At 39.4% G+C, this 23,601-nt stretch overlaps 2 protein-coding genes across 2 annotated transcripts in view; one reads left to right on the forward strand and one right to left on the reverse strand.

Moving 5' to 3' along the window:
• Positions 1–23,601, forward strand: part of GNPNAT1 (glucosamine-phosphate N-acetyltransferase 1) — a 211,468-nt gene that overhangs the window by 31,977 nt on the left and 155,890 nt on the right. The window lies entirely within an intron of this gene.
• STYX (serine/threonine/tyrosine interacting protein) overlaps positions 1–23,601 on the reverse strand; it is a 43,550-nt gene that overhangs the window by 8,977 nt on the left and 10,972 nt on the right. Inside the window, exons 2-9 of the mRNA XM_066274796.1 lie at positions 18,709–18,741; positions 16,423–16,476; positions 9,972–10,069; positions 4,764–4,824; positions 3,651–3,687; positions 3,166–3,205; positions 3,026–3,076; positions 1,699–1,771 (exon numbers count right to left, since the gene is read on the reverse strand). Coding sequence (XP_066130893.1) covers positions 1,699–1,771; positions 3,026–3,076; positions 3,166–3,205; positions 3,651–3,687; positions 4,764–4,824; positions 9,972–10,069; positions 16,423–16,476; positions 18,709–18,741 — 447 coding nt within the window. The remainder of the gene's footprint in view (positions 1–1,698; positions 1,772–3,025; positions 3,077–3,165; positions 3,206–3,650; positions 3,688–4,763; positions 4,825–9,971; positions 10,070–16,422; positions 16,477–18,708; positions 18,742–23,601) is intronic.

The raw sequence follows: 23,601 nt of genomic DNA on the forward strand, positions 1-23,601 counted from the left end.
AGTAAATTACAAAAAAAAAAAAGGTAAAATTTGCCCTGGCCAATTGGCTCAGTGGTAGAGGATTGGCCTGCCATCCTTTACGTCCTGGGTTCAATTCCCATTGAGAGCACACAGGAGAAGCAACTATCTGCTTCTCCAATCCTCCCTATTCCCTCATCCTCTCCTGCAGCCATGGCTCGATTGGTTTAAGCACATTGGCTCTGAACACTGAGGATAGCTCCATGGAGCCTTCCTCAGCTGCTAAAAATAGCTCAGCTGCGAGCATGGCCCCAGATGGGTAGAGCATCAGCCCACGATGGGGCTGCTAGTTGGGGCACATGCGTGAGTCTATTATACCTCCTCTCATCTGGAAAAGAAGAAAAAAAATGAGGTAAAATTTGAAGTATGGTAACTGAGACAACCTATACTGTAATGCAGTGGTCTCCAACCCCGGGGCCGCGGACCAGTACCGATCCATAGGTGATTTGGTAATGGTCCGCAGAGAAAAAATAAATAACTTACATTATTTCCGTTTTATTTATATTTAAGTCTGAACGATGTTTCATTTTTTAAAAAATGACCAGATTCCCTCTGTTACATCCGTCTAAGACTCACTCTTGACACTTGTCTCGGTCACGTGATAGATACATTTAATCGTCCCACCCTAAGGGCTGGTCCGTGAAAATATTTTGACATTAAACCAGTCCGTGGCCCAAAAAAGGTTGGGGACAACTGCTGTAATGCACTTGATGTCTAACTGTGAAATTTATTCCTGCATAAACGGTGAAGTCAGCTAAAGCACATGCTTCAACCTATGATTTTCCTTCTTGGAAAAAATTAAACTAGTCTAATCAGATAATTATCTTACTGTCTTTTTTAGTGCATTTTCAAAGCACTGACAAAATCTGAAAAAAGATTAAAAAGATAAAGCATATAAAATAGAAACCGTTGCTCGATGTAGTATCTTAAAATCAAAAGTGTCTATGAACCCTGACCAAGGAGTGGTACAGTGGAGAGAGCATCAGCCTGGGACACTGAGGATGCAGGTTCAAAACCCCGAGGTTGCTACCCTGAGCATGGGATCGTAGACATGGTCGCTGCCTTAAGCAAGGGGTCACTGGCTTGGCTGGAGCCTCCAGGTCAAGGCACATACTAGAAAGCAACCAAAGAACAACTAAAAGTGCTGCAACTATGAGTTGATGCTTCTCATCTCTCTCCATTCCTGTCTGTCTCTCTGAAAAATAAGCACAAAAAACAACTCTGTGTGTGTGACCAAAGTGAAGGAAATTTCTAACAAGAATTATTTTACCTTATATTTAACAATGTGTCTTTAATTCTTTTTTTCTGGTAACAGCAGCTTTCAAGAAAATTTGTTTAAATAGAAATGTAAACTTGAATAAAGAATAAAATTATATTAGGGCAATTTTTAAGTATTTATAAAGTAAATTCTACAACCTAAATTGCACAGACAGAAGATTTTAATTATCCTCCTTTCTGTATGACTTGTGATGGCGCAATGGACCAAGCGTCGACCTGGAATGCTGAGGTCACCAGTTCTAAACCCTGGGCTTGCCCAGTCAAGGCACATGTGACAAGCAATCAAAGAACAACTAAAGTGACGCAACTATAAGCTGGAACTTCTTGCCCCTCAACGCTGTAAAAATAAATTTTAAAAAACTATCCTACTTTCTAACTGCTTTAATGGGGAAGAAAAATTACCTGAAGTTGATGGACAAATCCAGCATTAGGATTAATACAAAATCTTCTTTCTTGAACATAAGCAAACGCATCTCTGAAAACAGAAAAAGAAAATTAAAGTGATGCTATTAGTTCATGAATTGATCTTAATTTTTCCATAATTCATCTAAAAGAGAAACTTATCTTAAAATTTACCTAAGATAGGAAATCATAATCATACAGCTTGTTTTCCAGAGGGGTAGTGAGTTATAGTGGATAAGTTGATGGCATAATCAGATTAATCACAATAAAATGGAATTATAACACCTGTCTTGGAGGTCTGTTATGAAGATGGGAGATAATAAGTGAAAAGCACCTTATATAGCACCTGTCACACAGTGCATGCTCAAAATATTATCACTGGTCAAATGAGAAGTATATCTACTTCCTTCATTGTTGTGAGGCCTTACATGAGACAAAAATGCCTAGAAGAGTACCTGAACATAGCACAGTCCCAATAGATGAAAACCATTTTAACAATTAATATTAGTGACAAGACACCAAATAAGGAGAATATAAAAAACAAAAGTCTCCCAATGCTTGTTAATCTTTTTTGATTAAATAAGGAAAACATTTGTATTCAAATAGTAATATTCCTTTAAGACTGACAGCCTGACCAGGCAGTGGCACAGTGGATAGAGCATCAGACTGGGATGTGGAGGACCCAGGTTCGAGACCCCAAGGTCTCCAGCTTGAGCACGGGCTCATCTGGTTTGAACAAAGTTCACAAGCTTGGACCCAAGGTCGCTGGCTCGAGCAAGGGGTTACTCGGTCTGCTGAAGGCCGACGGTCAAGGCACATATGAGAAAGCAATCAATGAACAAATACGGTGTCGCAACGAAAAACTGATGACTGATGCTTCTCATCTCTCTCTGTCTGTCTGTCTCTATCTATCCCTCCTCTGATTCTCTCTCTGTCTCTGTAAAAAAAAAAAAAAGGACTGACACTTAAAGCAAACTTTTCCATTGTAATTTATTAACCAATGTCACTCCAATAAAAAAGTGTGACATAATATTAGAACTTAGACTAGCAAATTCCCTAGTATTAAGTAGTTTTCCATGGATTATTCTAGCCATAACTACCTTTGCTTCTTAAAATAAGAACAGCACTAGCTCCATATAACCAAAAAAATTAGCCTAACTAGAGATGGTAGCAGGATAGAGTAGCTACAAAGGTAAGAGAGTAAGCATTGGGTATAATCAAACATGACTAGAAAACAAAACAATAGAAAATTAATTCCCAACATCTCCATTAAGCTCTATTTTAATGAGAATTTAGACTGTGGCTAGGTTTCAGAGTACTTTCTTACCTGTACTTCATTCCAAATGTCTCCATAATGTATGCAATAACAAAGGCAGCACTGAAGAAGGAGAAAAAAATTTAGAAAAAAACCAGAAAATAAAACACATTAATTAAATGCTAGAGAAAAAAAGATCTCTAACTTCCTACCTCCTGGAGATCCCTGCATTTCCATGGACAAGAACTTTTCCTAAAAAACAAGAAATAGTTAATCTGATAGAAAAATTCCTGATTCAACAATTAAAAAATATATTGAAATCATGTATCATACGGTATTAAAATAAATCTTTTATTTTAAACATACCACTTGGATATTTATTAATATTCAAATCTTTACAATTTATTTACACTAACTGTAGAGAATACAACAAACTTTTAATTAAAGAGATTTAAAGCTGACTCAGAATTTGAAAACAGTTTTATAAGGATATTTAAGAAAGTCTACCCCCCCAAAAAAATTAAAAAAAAAAAAAAGAGAAAGTCTACCCAAATGAAACAAGAAGTCAAGAAACATAACCTTGAAAATAGTCCATTATATATAAATACAACTTCCATTGCCTGAATTTAAAATGAATACTAAGTAAAAAATTAACAAATAATCTCCTAAAAATAAACATTAGCTAAATATCATTTACCTCCAGTTTGTATGCTCCCATCAATAAATTCTTTAGTCTGAAGGAAAAGTGTGTTATAATAAAACATGTCAGTTAACATAACCATAAAATACATACAGTGAAACAAATATATTAAAAATTTCCTGATAATTAATTTATGTGAATAAAAATTACATTAATTCAAGAATTTTCAAAATGCTACAACTATTTCAAGTTTAAAAAAAATAAAGAAGTGCCCTGGTCGGTTGGCTCAGTGGTAGAGCATCGGCCTGGCATGCAGAAGTCCCGGGTTCGATTCCCGGCCAGGGCACACAGGAGAAGCACCCATCTGCTTCTTCACCCCTCCCCCTCTCCTTCCTCTCTGTCTCTCTCTTCCCCTCCCGCAGCTGAGGCTCCATTGGAGCAAAGATGGCCCGGGCGCTGGGGATGGCTCCTTGGCCTCTGCCCCATGCGCTAGAGTGGCTCTGGTCCGGCAGAGCGATGCCCCAGAAGGGCAGGGCATCGCCCCCTGGGGGCAGAGCATAGCCCCTGGTGGGCGTGTCGGTCTGTCTGACTGTCTCTCCCCGTTTCTAGCTTCAGAAAAATACAAAATAAATAAATAAGCTAATATTTAATTTAAATCCAAAGTATGAGTTTCTCAAAGTTTTGGAGCTCATAAAAAGGTTTTAGAAATAAAAATTAAAAAAAAAATACTATCCTGCAATCTTCAGTCATAACAAAGTACTAAGTTTTAGAACAATTAAGAGCAGGGGTCCCCAAACTACGGCCCGTGGGCCACATACGGCCCCCTGAGGCCATTTATCCAGCCCCCGCCGCCGCACTTCCAGAAGGGGCACCTCTTTCATTGGTGGTCAGTGAGAGGAGCATAGTTCCCATTGAAATATTGGTCAGTTTGTTGATTTAAATTTACTTGTTCTTTATTTTAAATATTGTATTTGTTCCTGTTTTGGTTTTTTTTACTTTAAAATAAGATATGTGCAGTGTGCATAGAGATTTGTTCATAGTTTTTTTTTATAGTCCGGCCCTCCAATGGTCTGAGGGACAGTGAACTGGCCCCCTGTGTAAAAAGTTTGGGGACCCCTGATTAAGAGGTTAAACCATAAATTTAAATGATATTAAAATACTGATACTTACCATGGGAAAAAAACGTATTATATTTTCAACTGGATTATCTGCAATATCCAAGACTAAATATCTGAAAAAGAATTTTTTTGTAATAAGCACACTTTCAGATAAAACTTTTATGTATTAAAAAACTAACTTTGGGTCCTGGCCGGTTTGCTCAGTGGTAGAGCGTCGGCCTGGCGTGCAGGAGTCCCGGGTTCAATTACCGGCCAGGGCACACAGGAGAAGCGCCCATCTGCTTCTCCACCCCTCCCCCTCTCCTTCCTCTCTGTCTCTCTCTTCCCCTCCCGCAGCTGAGGCTCCATTGGAGCAAAGTTGGCCTGTATCAATACACAGAAAAATAGTTCATTCATTTTCATGGTTACAGTGTGTTATTGTACGTTTACACAATATATTTCAGTGTCTTATACTGACGTACATTAAGCTTGCTATCATCTTTACAAACAATAAAGCAGACCATTAAAATATTTTAATGTACTATGCTTTTTTTTTTTTTAATTTTTGAGGAGTTTATTGACTGGCAACTACAGGGGGGTAAGACAAACCCAAATCCTGCCTGTACTATGCTTTTATAGACATAGAATATCTCTATGATATTCAAGGAAGAATTTTAACAGTAGCTTCTTCCCGGAAGAGAAGCTAGCTAAGTGTCTGGGTTTAGAGGAGGAAAGAGACTTACATTCATTACATAGCTTTAGTACCACATGTAATATACTTATTTTTAAAAATAAAAATGACATTAAAATCACTAGCTGTTCAACAACATTCATTATAAGATAAATGAGGTAAATGAAAATGACAAGAAACACCATTTTAAAGCTAGGAGATACGACAGAAAGAATCACTCTCATATACTTCATAGTGGAGATGTAAACTGATCCAAGCCATTGGAGGGAAATTTGCAACATTAAAATTCTTTTTTTTAATTTTTAAATTTTTAATTGATTTTAATTTATTGTGTTTACATAGATTCTAGTGTTACCCTGAATGCATCGCCCCTCCTCCATATTCCCAACACCTCCCTTGCCCCCTTCCCATTCAGGTTTATCCCATCCTATCATCCCCTTTCCCAGTTCTTTTTTCCTCTGGTCTCTTCCTTTGATCTCTCCTCTGTCTCAATTCCATTCCTCAGTTCACACTGTTCATTGGATTCCTCAAATGAGTGAGGTCATATATTTTTTTCTTCTGGCTGGCTTATTTCGCTTACCATAATAGTTTCCAGGTCCATCCATGTTGTCACAAAAGGTAAGATTTCCTTCTTTTTCACGGCCCCATAGTATTCCACTGTATATATGTACCACTGCTTTTTAATCACTCGTCCACTGACAGACACTTGGGCTGTTTCCAGATCTTCACTATTGTGAACAATGCTGCCATAAACATGGGGATGCATTTCTCCTTTGGAAATAGTGCTATGGTGTTCTTAGGGTATATTCCTACAAGTGGGATGGCTGGGACAAAAGGCAGTTCGATTTTTAATCTTTTGAGGAATCTCCACACTGTTTTCCACAGTGGCTGCACCAGTCTGCATTCCCACCAGCAGTACACGAGGGTTCCCTTTTCTCTACATCCTCAACAGCACTTATTCTGTGTTGTTTTGTTGATGAGCACCATTCTGACTGGTATGAAGTGATATCTCATTGTGGTTTTAATTTGCATTTCTCTAATGATTAGTAATGTTGAGCATTTTTTCATATGCCTATTAGCTATCTGTATGTCCCCTTTGGAGAAGTGTCTATTCATTTCTTTTGCCCATTTTTTGATCGGTTTATCTTCGTGGTGTTGAGTTTACAAGTTCTTTATAAATTTTGGTTATTAACCCCTTATCAGACGTACTGTTGAATGTTATCCCATTGTGTGGTTAGTCTTTTTATTGTTCATACTGTCTTTAGCTGTGCAAAAGCTTTTAGTTTGATAGTTCCATTTGTTTATCCTGTCTTTTATTTCATATGCCCGTGGAGATAAATCAGCAAATATATTGCTACAAGAAATGTCAGAGAGCTTACTGCGTATGTTTTCTTCTAAGATGCTTATGGTTTCACAGCTTACCTTTAAGTCTTTAATTCATTTTGAGTTTATTTTTGTGAATAGTGTAATTTGGTGGTTTAGTTTCATTTTTTTGCAGGTAGCTGACCAATTTTTTCCAACACCTTTTGTTGAAGAGGCTGTCTTACTCAATTGTATATGCTCTTACCTCCTTTGTCAAGTATCAGTTGTCCATAAAGGTGTGGCTTTATTTCTGGGTTCTCTGTCCTGTTCCATTGATCTATATGCCTGTTCTTATGCCAGTACCAAGCTGTTTTGAGTACAATGGCCTTATAGTATAACTTGATATCAGGAAAGTGTGATACCTCCCACTTTATTCTTCCTTTGCAAGATTGCTGAGGCTATTCATGTTCTTTTTTGGTTCCATATAAATTTTTGGAATATGTGTTCTATATCTTTGAAGTATGTCATTGGTATTGCATTGAATTTATAAATTACTTTGGGTAATATAGACATTTTAATGATGTTTATTCTTCCTAACCATGAACACGGTATATGCTTACACTTGTTTGTATCTTCCCTGATTTCTTTTATCAATGTTTTATAATTTTTTGAGTATAACTCTTTAATCTCCTTGGTTAAATTTACTCCTAGGTACTTTATTGTTTTGGTTGCAATAGTGAAGGGGATTGTTTCCTTAATTTCTCTTTCTGACAGTTTATTGTTGGTGTATAAAAATGCCTCTGATTTCTAAGTAGTAATTTTATATCCTGCCACCTTGCTGAATTTATTTATCTGGTCCAGTAGTTTTTTTGAGACTTTAGAGTTTTCTATATACAATATCATATCATCTGCAAATAATGATAGTTTTACTTCTTCTTTTTCAATTTGGGTGCTTTTTATTTCTTCTTCTTGTCTGATTGCTGTGGCTAGGACTTCCAGAACTATGTTGAATAAGAGTGGTGAAAGGAGGCACCACTGCCTTGTTCCTGATCTTAAGGGAATTGCTTTTAATTCTTGCCCATTGAGTATGATGTTGGCTGTGGGTTTTCACAGATGACCTTTATCATGTTGAGGTATGTTCCCTATATTCCCACTTTGCTGAGAGTTTTGATCATGAATGAGAGCTGGATTTTATCAAATGCTTTTTCTGCATCTACTGAAATTATCATGTGGTTTTTCTCCTTCCTTTTGTTTATGTGATAAATCACATTGATTGATTTGCGCATATTGTACCAGCCTTGCCTCCCAAGAATAAATCCCACTTGATCGCTGCGGATTCCGCCTCTCCTGCACAGGAGCAGCTGTGTTCACATGCCGGGTCTACAAGCCTCAGGAGGCTTCGGCCTTCACCCCACCCCACAGGTGGGACTGCGCGCTGGGGCCACAAGCCTTGGCACTGCAGGCAGGGCTTCGCACCTGTGCTTAGCCATGGATCTCAGCCTGTTCCCTGGTTTTCACCCTGCCCCCTCGGACGAGCTACACTCGCGAGTTGGGCCAGGCGGGGCTTTGTGTCAATGCTCAGCCGCAGGTCTCTACAGTTCCCCGGCTTTCTCCTTTCCCCTGTGTGCAGGACTGCAGGTGGGACCACTTTTGCTCACCCAGCCCGGTCGCTGCTTTTGTGCACCCCTTCCATCCCCGCCAGGCAAGACTGAGCTCTTGCCAGGCCTGTCATGGTCGGCCCAGCTTCTGCCCCTGGTGATGGTACTGTGCTTTCACATCCTGCCGCTGCCCGCCCTCCAGCGAGCACTCAGCAGTGTGGGTGGGGTCGCTTCAGCTCAGACCTTAGCACTCAATACTGTATTCCTGAAGGCTCCCTCCTTCTAAGTGACTCTGCTCTGACTGCCACAGGAGAGCTTGTTTGCCTGGTGTCCTGCTTCCCTTTGCTGGTATTGCTTGTTCCAGGGGAAATAGTCACTTTAGATTTGGGGAATGACTCAGCCCAGGTATTAGGGTGGCTGTTCCTCAAAGTGTTTCTCCCTGTGCCTCCTAGATTACACTCTCTTCCTGCTACTCCGGTCCTCTCAACTCTCCCCGTCTCCCAGAGTCCGGAGTTAGTGGTTGTGAAAGAGGTTTTCTGCGTGGTCCTTTTAAAAAGAATCCTGTGTCTGAGAAATCTGTCTCTTTCTCACAAACAGTATATCCTGACTTGTTTCACAGCTAAACACTGTCCATACGCTTCTTCTAGGCTCTGGGGCTGCAGGCTGGGGCTTTGTTCCTGGGGCCCAGGACCCTCCCCTCTTTGCTAAACTTGCCCATTTGCTCCTGGGAGCTGGGCAGCCCTCTCCACATTTCTACTTTTCCTACCAGTCTCATTGTGGCTTCTTCAGTGTTCCTTGATTAAAGAGTCCTCTTAGTTTATGCCAAAGTTGGTTTTTCCAGATGATGGTTCTTAAAATTAGGTTGTAACCCACTTTGGTTCTGGGAAGTGGAAGTTGGTACATCCGCCTACTCTATTGCCATCTTGCTGCCCCCCACAACATTAAAATTCTAAATGCTAATATCCACTGATTACACTTCTACAAATTTATCCTACTGATATATTCCTACATGAATTATATGATATGTTCAAGGATACTCACTATATTCTCTATTAGCAAGTCTAGAAACAATCTAAATGTCCAAAAATAGAAGATGGGTTGAATAAATTTTAGTACAGTCATATAACAGATTACTGTGCAACTTAAAAAAGAATAACAGCTCTAAGTAATGACATAAAGCAATCCCCAAAAACTATACAATTAAAAAAAGCTAGCAACAAAAACAAAAGTTTATCTGTAGGAGTATTCTTAAATATGTAACATTACTCTGGTAGGATACTCAAAAGAAGTAATAATTTGATGCCTCAGGAGGGGAACTGATTTTCTAGAGAACAGGAATAGAGAAACCTACTCTTTAGTATGCATTCTTTTGAACCTTTAGAATTCTGCATTATGTACATGAATTACATATTTAAAATATTTTAGCGATGGGCACACAACACAATCAACAGTTCAAATGCTATAGAGATATGTACCTGAAACCTATGATCAATGTCACCCCATTAAATTTAATTTCTAAATAAGAGAAAAAATATTTTAAAGAAAATCTTTTTAAATGATGTACTATACAACCCATCTCTATAAAATGAATATGTACAGTAAAAGTCTGACACAATAAAGTCAACTTCAGATAAATGTATACTATACATTTGCTACACACATTTTAATAAATCATAGCTATAATTCTTACCTAAATAATTGCTGAAAGTTTGGTTTAATAAAGTTTGCTTCAATATTTTGTCTTATGCATATTATATGGGTTATTCCATGTTTCTGTAGGATAGGTAGCTATAAAAAAAAGAAGAGGCAGGAGAGAAATAGTTTAAAATATAAAACATCATCTTAGTGTAACACATTTGAAAATACATGATTCAACATTATAATCAATATAGCCAATGAGTTTTAAATAAAGGGGATTAAAGCCAATTTTAAAATCATAAAACTGAAATGATGAGAAAGAAATTTCAATGATTCAAGAGTAATACATTAAATGTCCTCAAGGCTAAGAGGCTTATTTTACATCTATAATCTTAAAGCTTGATGGGATCTTAAAAATAATTTATTTGGGCCTGACCTGTGGTGGCGCAGTGGATAAAGCGTCGACCTGGAAATGCTGAGGTTGCCAGTTCGAAACCCTGGGCTTGCCTGGTCAAGGCACATATGGGAGTTGATGCTTCCAGCTCCTCCCCCCTGTCTCTCTCTCCTCTCTGTCTCTCTCTGTCTCTCTCTCTCTCTCCTCTCTAAAATGAATAAAAATAAAATAAAAAAAAAAAATTTAAAAAAAAAAAAAAAAAAAAAAAAAAAAAAAAAAAAAAAAAATAATTTATTTGGAAAACAAAACTATACAGTACTAGTAGTTAAAAGCATGGGTTTTAAAGCCATGAGAGCCCAAGCTTTATATCCCAGCTCTGTTAGTGACTTGAGCTTTGTGGCTCCGTTTTCTCATTTGAAAACGGGGAAAACACTACCTACTCACTGAGTGCTTGTTAAGAATTATATAACTCCATTTGGCATAGTGCCTTCAGCATGCCAAATGTTTAGTAAATAGTGGTTACATATATTGACTATAATCTTTCTTCTTTAGGGGGAACTAAGATATAAAGAGTTGTTCAACATCACTGACTTAGTAATAGCAATACCAAAGCTCAAATCTCTAGGTTATTCCTGGCTTCTCCCAGTACCCTTTTGTTTTACTACAAACCAGAATTAATTTATACAATTCACAGATTAAATCTTTCAGGGTTTTAAAATTCTACTAAAGTTAAAAAAAAAAGGCAACACCTGACCAGGCGGTGGCGCAGTGGATAAAAGCATCGGACTGGGATACAGAGGACCCAGGTTCGAGACTCCAAGGTCGCCAGCTTGAGCGCGGGCTCATCTGGTTTGAGCAAAAGCCCACCAGCTTGAACCCAAGGTCTCTGGCTCTAGCAAGGGGCTACTCGGTCTGCTGAAGGCCCGCCCATGGTCAAGGCACATATGAGAAAGCAATCAATGAACATCTAAGGTGTTGCAACACGCAATAAAAAACTAATGATTGATGCTTCTCATCTCTCTCCGTTCCTGTCTGTCCCTGTCTATCCCTCTCTCTGACTCACTCTCTGTCTTTGTAAAAAAAAAAAAAAAAAAAAAAAAAAAAGGCAACTCCAAATGATATCTTTTTATATTCTGTGGTGCTTTTTGGCTTGAATTACAAAGCGATTGAATACAGCAACTCTAGAAAATATCAAAATTTTATTTGCAAGTTATTATAAATATCAATGAATATATAGATGATGTATTATTTTAATAGCTTAAATGTAAATTCCATGAGAACAAGGACTTTGTTCACTGATTCAAATTAAGTATGTATAACAGTGCCTGGAACAATGGTAGTTGTTCAATTATCTGTTCAAAAAATGAATGAACAATTTATGTTGATGACATGGGGAATCAGAATAATCTTGAGTTTTCTATATTTTCATTATATAATCCTATATATTTAATTCCCACTTTATATACTAAATAATCCAGAATAGAAATACTAAAAATTCATGAGAGAATTCAAAGGATAATTTGTATTTGTTACAAACTGAACGTTTGTTTCCCTCTAAAACTCGCCCTAACTCCTAAGGTAATGAATAGTTTTAGAAGGTGGGCCAAGGTAACTGGCTTAGATGAGGTCATGAGGGTGGAGCCCCCATGATGGAATCAGTGCTCTTATAAGAGGGAGAGACATCAGTTTCCTCTGTCACATGAAGATACAACAGTCTTTGGCAAGCCAGGAACAGGAAACTCACCAAAACCTAACCTTACTGGCACCTTGATCTCGGACTTCCCAGCTTCCACAACTGTGAGAAATAAATGTTGTTGAAGCCACCTAGTCTTTTATTATAGGTACCCAGTATTTTATTATAGCAGCCAGAGCTGATTAAAAAAATATGGCTTTCAAAAGTTTTAAATATTAATTTTTACAGCAAATTTTCCTATGTCTAGCAGAGATTAGAGTTCAATTATCTTTGTATTCTCTAAGTGTATCTTCAGTTAGGGGAAGGGAGGTAAACATTTGGTAGGATTAATAATCAATGTTCCATATTCACATTTTTCCAACCTCTAAAATAAATTCAACATTTATTCCTTTGTTTATACTTGTATCTATGAAACATGAAGAAATTTTAATATTTTAATGTGAGGAATTACTGGACAATATATATAACTGTGGTAAAAAAACTTGAAGGGGCCTTGGCCGGTTGGCTCAGTGGTAGAGTGTCGCCTGGAGTGTAGGAGTCCCAGGTTCAATTTCAATTCCCGGCCAGGGTACACAGGAGAAGCGTCCATCTGCTTCTCCACCCCTTCCCCTCTCCTTCCTCTCTGTCTCTCTCTTCCCCTCCCACAGCCAAGGTTCCACTGGAGCAAAGTCGGCCCGGGCGCTGAGGATGGCTCTATGGCCTCTGCCTGAGGTGCTAGAATGGCTCTGGTTGCAACAGAGCAACGCCCCAGAAGGGCGGAGCTTGCCCCCTGGTGGGCATGCCAGGTGGATCCCAGTCAGGCACATGAGGGAATCTGTCTGACTGCCTCCCCATTTCCAACTTCAGAAACAAAAAACAAACAAACAAACAAAAAAAACCCCCAAAAAACTTGAGGCACATTAGATTGTTAATAAGTAAAAACAAATCTTATCAAAATAGAACCTACATGTAATAGCAAAAAGAGTGTTTTTATCATTCATTAGACTTTATTAAAAATAAATCATGACCTTATAATACCCACAAACAATATAAAAGTTTTACAAAAGAAATAGTTTACTAGTTACAAAGAGCTTTAATTTGTCCTTTCTATTAAAACTATATTTGAGCCTGACCATCGGTGGTACAGGTGGCACAATAGATATAGCGTCAGACTGGGATGCAGAGGACCCTGGTTTGAAACCTCGAGGTTGCTGGCTTGAGCATGGGCTCATTCGGTTTGAGCGTGGGATCACAAATAGGACCCCATGGTCTCTGGCTTCAGCCCAAAGTTCACTGGCTTGAAGCTCAAGATCATTGGTAGGAGCCCAAGGTCGCTGGCTTGAGCAAGGGGTCACTTGCTCTGTTGTAGCCCCCCCGTTAAGGCACATATGAGAAAGCAGTCAATGAACAACTCAGGTGCCACAACAAAGAATTGATGCTTTTCATTTCTCTCCCTCCTGCCTGCCTGTCCTTCAGCCCTGTCTCGATATCTCTGTCTCTCTTGCTAAAACAATAACAACAAAAACAACTGTATTTGAATGTAATAAAGGATAGGCTTAAATAATGAGTCTTAAAAAATTTTTATTCCCTCACGTTTCTCTATCTCCATTATAATTTTGTTTTATTGTTGTTACGTATTTTTTAGAGTGATGGTATGAAAAGAAATATGAATGACTTAGGATGGAAAATTATCAAATTTTCCCATACAAGCTTTTCCTCAGTCTAATAAGACCATGGTGGCATTTAGAAGAAAAACATTTTGAAGACATAGATCTGTAAGCAAATACTTATTATTTTAGATGACAGATGATATAATAGATACAGTCAGTGGTGGGATTCAAATGATTAACAACTGCTTCTCTGCCCTAATGACCATTTTAAGTATATAAAACTGATATACTGAAAGGTACTTTATAATTTCATGCATTTAATTAAATAAGAATAAAAGAGGTACACTAAACTAGATGTTATGAATTTTTAAATATTAATGAAAAAATATTAAATAATGCCTGACAAAAACTATAAAACTTATTTAAGATATTTTCATATTGCTTCTTTTTTTTTTTTTTTTACAGAGACAGAGCGAGAGTCAGAGAGAGGGATAGACAGGGACAGACAGACAGGAACACAGAGAGATGAGAAGCATCAATCATCAGTTTTTCGTTGTAGTACTTTAGTTGTTCATTGATTGCTTTCTCATATGTGCCTTGACCGGGAGGCTACAGGAGACCGGGTAACCCCTTGCTCAAGCCAGCAACCTTGGGTCCAAGCTGGTGAGCTTTGCTCAAACCAGATGAGCCCGTGCTGGTGGGCTCAGGATCTCGAACCTGGGTCCTCTGCATCCCAGTCCGACGCTCTATCCACTGCGCCACCGCCTGGTCAGGCCATATTGCTTCTTGATTGGCGTCCTCACTTGCAATTTTTTCACCTATGGAGAGAATGAACATTACTACCGGCGATTAGAATGTGCTGTTGTGTAGATGAAAGTTAAAAAAAGAGTAAGGGCCCTGGCCATTTGGCTCAGTGGTAGAGCGTTGGCCTGGCGTGCAGAAGTCCCGGGTTCGATTCCTGGCCAGGGCACACAGGAGAAGCGCCCATCTGCTTCTCCACCCTTCCCCCTCTCCTTCCTCTCTGTCTCTCTCTTCCCCCCCCGCAGCCAAGGCTCCACTGGAGTAAAGATGGCCCGGGTGCTGGGGATGGCTCCTTGGCCTCTGCCCCAAGCACTAGAGTGGCTCTGGTCGCAACAGAGGGACGCCCCGGAGGGGCAGAGCATCGCCCCCTGGTGGGCGTGCCGGGTGGATACCGGTCAGGCGCATGCAGGAGTCTGTCTGACTATCTCTCCCCGTTCCCAGCTTTCGAAAAATACAAAAAAAAAAAAAGAGTAAGGAATGTAAATTTGTGATTTCCACAATGGGCAGCTGCCCAGGCACCCACCTTAGAAAGAACTCTGAGTACAAGTGCCATTTTAACAACCGGTTCACCAAGCTCAACAAAAAATTAGGTATCAGTTCTGCCAGACCAGTGTGAACTGGCTGAATCCCACCACTGGTACTATGGAAATACAAAAAGCAAATAATCTAAAACCATCTTAAAGGCAGTAATTTGTGAATACCACAGTATCTGGGCATTAAGTTTTATGCCTATATTTTATATAGTAAGTCACATTTAAGTCTATAGTTATTTACCCTCTTCTTTCTAACCTAGTGGTAGGCCATGAAAATGACTTAGGATGCTTCAACTGCAAAAAAGCCTTTCACTTTCAGAGAGCCCAAATCATCCAAAATTCACAAATTCATCAAATTATACCATTAAAGTTTAAAATTCTACTGTTTTTTACAAAACCTATAGGTAGATATACATAAGAACACTGACTTCTAAATAAACAGAATTTGAGGGGGGACACAATATTTATGATACCTTTCTCATTCTAATTCAAAGAGAATTAGTAGAATTGTCGTAATTCATAGGGCTGAATCCTCTAAGAAGTAGCAATGGGCCCTGGCCGGTTGGCTCAGTGGTAGAGCGTCGGCCTGGTGTACAGGAGTCCCAGGTTTGATTCCCGGCCAGTGCACACAGGAGAAACGCCCATCTGCTTCTCCACTCCTCCCCCTCTCCTTCCTCTCTCTCTCTCTCTTCCCCTTCCGCAGCCAAGACTCCATTGGAGCAAAGATAGCCCAGGCGCTGAGGATGGCTCTATGGCCTCTGCCTCAGGCACTAGAATGGCTCTGGTTGCAACAGATGAGCAGAGCATCGCCCCCTGGTGGGCATGCCGGGTGGATCCCGGTCGGGTTCATGCGGGAATCTGTCTGCTTCCCTGTTTCCAACTTCAGAAAAATACAAAAAAAAAAAAAAAAAGTAGCAACAACACTGCTATATATATTAAAATGAGATATATCTTCCTAAGTGTGTAACTGAAGAAATAAATTTCAGTTTGACTACATAGGACATTTATATATAGTGTGATACTTTATAACCTAGAGCACCCAGACCTCTAAAGTCTGGAAAAACAAAAACAAGATCTGAGTCACTTCAATCAAAATGAATGTGCATGTGTATGCACAGACATAAAACGCACGCACGCACGCACGCACACACTCACCCTAGATAAGAAAATCTTAACTGAAATATCCTTATTTTGGGCTTTAAGTTTTAGAGGGCAAATAAAATCCTTAAATAAAGGTTTATTATTTGGTAAATCTTTTAAACACGTAGATTTCATGAGAAGTAAAATGTAAAAACTCATTTGTGCTTTGTCGTGAAACACTTGAGAATCACCAGCCCAGTACAATTTGGAAAGACAGAGTGACAATTACTGTTAACATGCAATTATTTATGAACCCTCCATCAAATAAAATTATTATTACTAAAAAAATAAACATTTACTCCAAAAAGGTTGGTTAATAAAGTCTCTTGATGAACCTATCCTAAAGTTCATACCTTGCTTTTCATGGCAGAAGAATATGGGCCTAAAAACAATCCAGGTAAAATTTCCTAGGAAAAAAAAAGATTGAGATATTTACCACCAGCAATTTAAATTATATAAAATATACAGCATAAAAGTGGATAGATAGTAGGGTATTTTCACAGTTGTTATAGCAATTTGCTAAAAAGCTTGTTGTTTTGGAAGTATTTCTAAGTTACATTGAGCAAATAATTGCAAAGAGAAATGTACATGTGCTTTATATCAAATGAGACAAAGCTGAAATGTGTTTCTGAATAATATATACCAGATATTTGAACTTCTATAGTGCTTCCCCCCCCCCCAGTTTATTGACAACAGAGCTTTTATTAGCAGTTTGGGTAGAATTAGTACACTATATTATCTTTTACATTAATAAAATATTATCTGGAAATAAGCATAAAGAAAATCTTCCTTTTAGAATTACACAAAACCTTACTCTGCGAAGTCAAAAGCAGCACAAGATACAATAAGATTAGAACTGTTATCTGTAGTTAATAACAGAAATGAAGTGCAGCAAAGTTAAAAAAAAGACCAATATCAAAAGTTTGCTTATTGACAGTTTTAACAATTTAAATAAGTACCTTCTGTGTGCTGAATTAAAATTTATTCTTGTGAATTCAATATAGAAAGCTTTCACTTGAGTTATACCCAAGATACTAATATAGTAGTTTAGTTCTATATATCATATTTGTGTATAGGTCTGATTTCTTCTACCAGCTTCTTGTGGGCAGAAATAACATTTTACTCATTCTTGCATTTTCCACACTTCCAAGTAAAATGCCTCACAGGTATTCATATATTTTTAAAAAAATGAATTTTCATTAAGAAAGAAAAGAAACTAATTTTTAGAAGTCAAAGGAGTCCCAGAAACAAATGACAATGCTTGATCCTAGGTCCAGCAATTGACTGTACACGGTGAGAAATGCAAAAGAAAAATGAACTGTTATAAGAATCTATCACTTAACTCAGGGGTCCCCAAACTTTTTACACAGGGGGGCAGTTCACTGTCCCTCAGACTGTTGGAGGGCGGGACTATAAAAAAAACCTATGAACAAATCCCTATGCACACTGCACATATCTTATTTTAAAGTAAAAAAACAAAACAAAACGGGAACAAATACAATATTTAAAATAAAGAACAAGTAAATTTCAATCAACAAACTGACCAGTATTTCAATGGGAACTATGCTCCTCTCACTGACCACCAATGAAAGAGGTGCCCCTTCCGGAAGTGCGGCAGGGGCCGGATAAATGCCCTCAGGGGGCCGCATGTGGCCCGCTGGCCGTAGTTTGGGGACCCCTGACTTAACTCATTCCATTCCATACTTGAGAGTATTCAACTCAGTCTTCTGAAGGAGTTAGTCATGGAAGTTGATTGATATCACTAATATAGTACACTATGTTAGTATCTAGGGTATGATACAGCCTGACTGACAACTTTTTATATAAAGTCAACACTCCTGAACTTATCTAAACTAGACAAACATAGAGCAAATTGCTTTCAAAAGGAAGAGAAATATTGTACCCAATTTTTCAGATGCAGAAAAACAAAGTGATTCATTAAGCACATACATATATTACCATGGATCTACTCACAAAACAAAGTGGCCCTGGCTGGTTAGCTCAGTGGTACAGCGTTGGTCTGGCGTGTGGAAGTCTCAGCTTCAATTCCTGGCCAGCGCACACAGAAGACATGCCCATCTGCTTCTCCACCCCTCCCCCTCTCCTTCCTCTCTGTCTCTCTCTTCCCCTCCCTCAGCCAAGACGCCACTGGAGCAAAGTTGGCCTGGGCACTGAGGATGGCTCCATGGCCTCCGCCTCAGGCACTAGAATGGCTCCGGTTGCAATGGAGCAGCCCCAGATAGGCAGAGCATCGCCCACTGGTGGGCATGCCAGGTGGATCCAGTCAGGCACATGCAGGAGTCTCTCTGCCTCTCTGCTTCTCTCACTTCAGAAAAATACAAACATTTAAAAAAAAAAAAAAAAAAAAAGGCACCAATTCATTTCCTATCATTTTAAGATCTACAATTAACTTTAAATATTTAATATTTTAAAATACTTAGTAATATATATTTATAATATACAATAAATGTTTATAAATTTTAAAAAACAAAAACAAACAAAAAAAACTTAGTAATGTACCTATAGATCATGAGTCAACAGATAAGCCAGAGATTTTAAACCCTTTGTGAAATCAGGTTAAATTATTTAATGATGATAATAATATATGTAGGCTTAAGTAAACAAAAAGGTTGTCATACCTGCATTTCTCGTCTCATAGGATAGGTCCACTCCTAAAAAATAAAGAAAAACACAAAAATAAAAGTAAACAACAGTATCAGATATGTCACCTAATTAAAAGTTAAAGATGTGACATTCAAGTGTAAATTTTTTTTAAAAAGACTACACTTTAAGAATACTCTATAAGGCCCTGGCTGGTTGGCTCAGCGGTAGAGCGTCGGCCTGGCGTGCGGGGGACCCGGGTTCGATTCCCGGCCAGGGCACACAGGAGAAGCGCCCATTTGCTTCTCCACGCCCCCCCCTCCTTCCTCTCTGTCTCTCTCTTCCCCTCCCGCAGCCGAGGCTCGATTGGAGCAAAGATGGCCCGGGCGCTGGGGATGGCTCCTTGGCCTCTGCCCCAGGCGCTAGAGTGGCTCTGGTCGCCACAGAGCATCGCCCCTGGTGGGCGTGCCGGGTGGATCCCGGTCGAGCGCATGCGGGAGTCTGTCTGACTGTCTCTCCCCGTTTCCAGCTTCAGAAAAATACAAAAAAAAAAAAAAAGAATACTCTATAAAAGTAGCAGTTTCAGTTGGCTTCACAAACATCTAAAAATTTAAGTGACAAGAAACAATTAAGGTATTCTTTAAATAATTAGGCTTCCAAAATTATGATGATGTTACTTCATATAATGGATGGAATAGAACAGTTCATCAATTATAAATATAAATATTCTAGAAATTTCTTCCCCAAATAATCATCTAGATCAGAGATGATAGACTTTTTTTTGTGTGTGATTCATTCCAACTCAAATCAACTGGCAGTAGAGAGCTAAAACAATGAGTGGAGAAATACTATGGAGAAATAGAGTACTGTGATCATCAATAAGCAGTATCTGCTATGGATCAAAGAAGAATGGCATGTGACAGGCCCTGGCCGGTTGGCTCAGTGGTAGAGCGTCGGCCTGGCGTGCAGAAGTCCTGGGTTCGATTCCCAGCCAGGGCACACAGGAGAAGCGCCCATCTGCTTCTCCACCCTTCCCCCTCTCCTTCCTCTCTGTCTCTCTCTTCCCCTCCCGCAGCTAAAGCTCCATTGGAGTAAAGATGGCCCGGGCGCTGGGGATGGCTCTGTGGCCTCTGCCTCAGGCTCTAGAGTGGCTCTGGTCACAACATAGCGATGCCCAGGATGGGCAGAGCATCGCCCCTGGTGGGCATGCCTGGTGGATACCGGACGGGCACATGCGGGAGTCTGGCTATCTCTCCCGGTTTCCAGCTTCAGAAAAATACAAAAAAAAAAAAAAGAATGGCATGTGACAGGGATTTGCCATCCCTGATCCAAACTGCCAGATACTAATTTAATAGCCTTTTTCATATCTTACTTGGGTTTAATTCCCTTGAAAGATACATTTTAAGAAAGTATAGATTTCATTCTGTCTTTGAAATACAGACCAAGATAAAGAAGCAGAAAAATAATATGAAATGCCAATGGCAAAAGACAAAATAAATTTTTTAAAAGTTAGAAAAAGAAAGAAGTTACAGCAAATTGACATGAAAAATAAAATATACTAAAGATAGTCCTAATCTGTAAATGAATTACATTCCAAGTTTCTAACTTAGTTGCTTAAAACTCAGAATTATAAATAGTAATTAGGTTTCTCAAGTTAAACTGGAAGTATATGTATATTTAAAAACTTTTTTGAATTTTAGGATTACAGTAAAGTTGCAAAAAAACATACAACAAATTCCCTTTACTCAGGTTCCCCAAGTCAGAAAAGTATTTTTAACATATAATATACAACTGTTATATACCTGTTTCTAACAGAAAGGAAGAAAATCCCTGCAATGACAGCAAGTATTTTTTCAAAAAAAAAACAAAATGTTTTGTTTTATTTTATTTGAAACAGAGAGGAAAGGAGAGAAACGAGGGCAGGGGGAGAGGGAGGGTGGAAGTGGGGGAGAGAGAAGCATCAATTCATTTCACTTAGTTGTTCCATTTACTTGCGTACTCAGTGAGTGCTTTTCGTCCATGCCCTGACAGGGGGCTGAACCTGCAACTGCTGGTACGCTGGGTGAATGTTTTATCCACTGAGCCACCTGGCCAAGCAAAAAACTAAACTATGATTAAAGAAATCATATTTGTTTCCCATTATGGGATGAGGTAGAGATTGCCTGGAAATGGATATGAGATAACTTTCCACGTTGGTAAAACAGTCTATATATTGATAGAATAGTGGTCCCACTGGTATATACAGGGGTAGGAAAAAGTATGTTTATAGTTTTGAGTACACGAGACAGTTTATACTTGTATTATTTTCCATACAAACTATATACCAACCTGTATATTTACCCAAATTCACATAATTGCACATTTAATATCTGTGCATTATACTCTATGTAAATTTCATTTCTTTTAAAAAAGAGAGCAGGTTAGGCCCTGGCCAGTTGGCTCAGCGGTAGAGCGTCAGCCTAGTGTGCGGAGGACCCTGGTTCGATTCCCGGCCAGGGCACATAGGAGAAGCGCCCATTTGCTTCTCCACCCCTCCGCTGCGCTTTCCTCTCTGTCTCTCTCTTCCCCTCCCGCAGCTGAGGCTCCATTGGAGCAAAGATGGCCTGGGCTCTGGGGATGGCTCTGTGGCCTCTGCCTCAGGCGCTAGAGTGGCTCTGGTCGCAACATGTCAACGCCCAGGATGGGCAGAGCATCGCCCCCTGGTGGGCAGAGCGTGGCCCCATGGTGGGCGTGCCGGGTGGATCCGGGCGCATGCGGGAGTCTGTCTGACTGTCTCTCCCTGTTTCCAGCTTCAGTAAAAAAGAGAGCAGGTTAAGAGCATTGTCTGGAAACAACAAGGTTGTGGGTCAGATACCTGGTCAGGACACACACAGGAAGCAGCCAGTGAGTACACAACTGAGTGAAACAACAAATGAATGCTTCCCTCCCCCCTTCCCCTTTCCCCCTCTCCCCTCCTCTCTCTGTCTCTCTGAAGAAAAAAAAAAAAAGAGAAAAGAAATTAAGCCCTGGCAAGATGCCTTGGTCAGTTGGAGCGTTGTCCTGGAGCATGGAGGTTGCCGGTTCAATCAATCCCTCCCCCGCATCAGGGCACATACAGAAGCAACTCCATGCTCCTGTCTTTCTCAAAAAGAAAAGAACAAAATAAAAATGAACATCCCAACACAAAAGATATTACATACAAAGGAAAGATGACCCTGACTTCTCAAATGCAAAAATGAAAGGAGACAAGAACAATACATTCAAAGTGGCGAAATTAAACAGTTGTTAAATGTATGCCCCAGAAAATAATCTTTCACAAACAAAAGTGAAATAAAAGACAATTCCATACAAACAAAAACAGAGAGTTTACTACAAGCAGACTCTTATTAAAGGAACTTCTAGATGTTCTTTGAAGAAAAGGTACTACTGTTATGACTTCCAGTACAAGCAGTCCGGCTCCAGAACCCATTCTCTCTCTTTTTTTTTTTTTTTTTTGTATTTTTCTGAAGCTGGAAATGGGGAGAGACAATCAGACTCCCGCATGCGCCCCGACCGGGATCCACCTGGCACGCCCACCAGGGGCGATGCTCTGCCCACCAGGGAGCCTGGCTCTGTTGGGACCAGAGCCACTCTAGCGCCTGGGGCAGAGGCCATGGAGCCATCCCCAGCGCCCGGGCCATCTTTGCTCCAATGGAGCCTCGCTGCGGGAGGGGAAGAGAGAGACAGAGAGGAAGGAGAGGGGGATGGGTGGAGAAGCAGATGGGCGCCTCTCCTGTGTGCCCTGGCTGGGAATCGAACCCGGGACTTCCGCACGCCAGGCCGACGCTCTACCACTGAGCCAACTGACCAGAGCCCAGAGCCCATTCTCTTAATCACTACACTACACAGGCTCTCAATATAAGAAAGAACTGTATGGCAATATACATACTGCTCACAAAAATTAGGGGGTCAAGGGAAGTGCAGATACTCCATTACTTTCAGTCTTTTGCATAGTGCATTTCCACCAATGAAATAAAAGTTGGTTTTGCATCTCATTTGCATAATCAAACAACTTTCTTTCACTTGTCTTTTTGCTTTTCTGATGTTCTCGTTTAATTAAAAAAATTAAATGCTTTTTTTATTGTTTCATATTCATTTTGAAATATCCCCTAATTTTTATGAGCAGTATAGATGTGCATTTCAGAGATCATACTTCTGAATTTACCTAAAATAAAATATCTAAATTGTGCAAGAAAAAAGAAAAACAGGAAAATATACACGATATTAGTGTTTTGGAATATCAATTTTACCAAAATTTTTGAAGAAAAATGTCTTTTTACTTGGCCACTAATTTAAAGCATTTAAACATAACAGAAAACATTTTATATTCATAGCTCAAGCATGAATATATGCACTAGAATGTAAAATTTACCTGAAATTTTTAAGTGCAAAAGAGAATTCAGACATTTTGGGCTTCCCTTAACATTCTATGCAACAGAACATGAAGGCGTGCCACTATATTTACATAAAGAAGGTATTACAAGAGTGAAAAACAAGTTTCAGAGAATGAAAAATTATTCGTATGCACAGGACAGATAAACAGGCAGCCTCCTTTAGTGAGCATGAGGACTTGCGGTAATTAGACAGGAGTCCTTTGAAATTTAAAAGCTTTCTCTAACAGAAAATTTCATTTGGAACTACTTCTGGTGCTAGCATCAGATCCTGATCTCAAGAGTCTTCTTCCCTCTTTGTTTCCCTAGCTTTGATCACTACCTACCAACAGAACAAATCTTAAACCTCCTTAGTCTAACGATCCTGCTAATGCCTTTAAAAGGCATGCTGGACCAAGATAGATCATCACAGGCTCGCTCTACCAGACATTCATCTGTCTGAACACGTCTCTAATAACCAAGTCTTACCTATATTACACTTAGTCATAATCTCAGCCTGCTCAGAATATATCACTTTAGAAA

Source organism: Saccopteryx bilineata, chromosome 4 (genome assembly GCF_036850765.1).
Source record: "Saccopteryx bilineata isolate mSacBil1 chromosome 4, mSacBil1_pri_phased_curated, whole genome shotgun sequence".
Classification (NCBI taxonomy): domain Eukaryota; kingdom Metazoa; phylum Chordata; class Mammalia; order Chiroptera; family Emballonuridae; genus Saccopteryx; species Saccopteryx bilineata.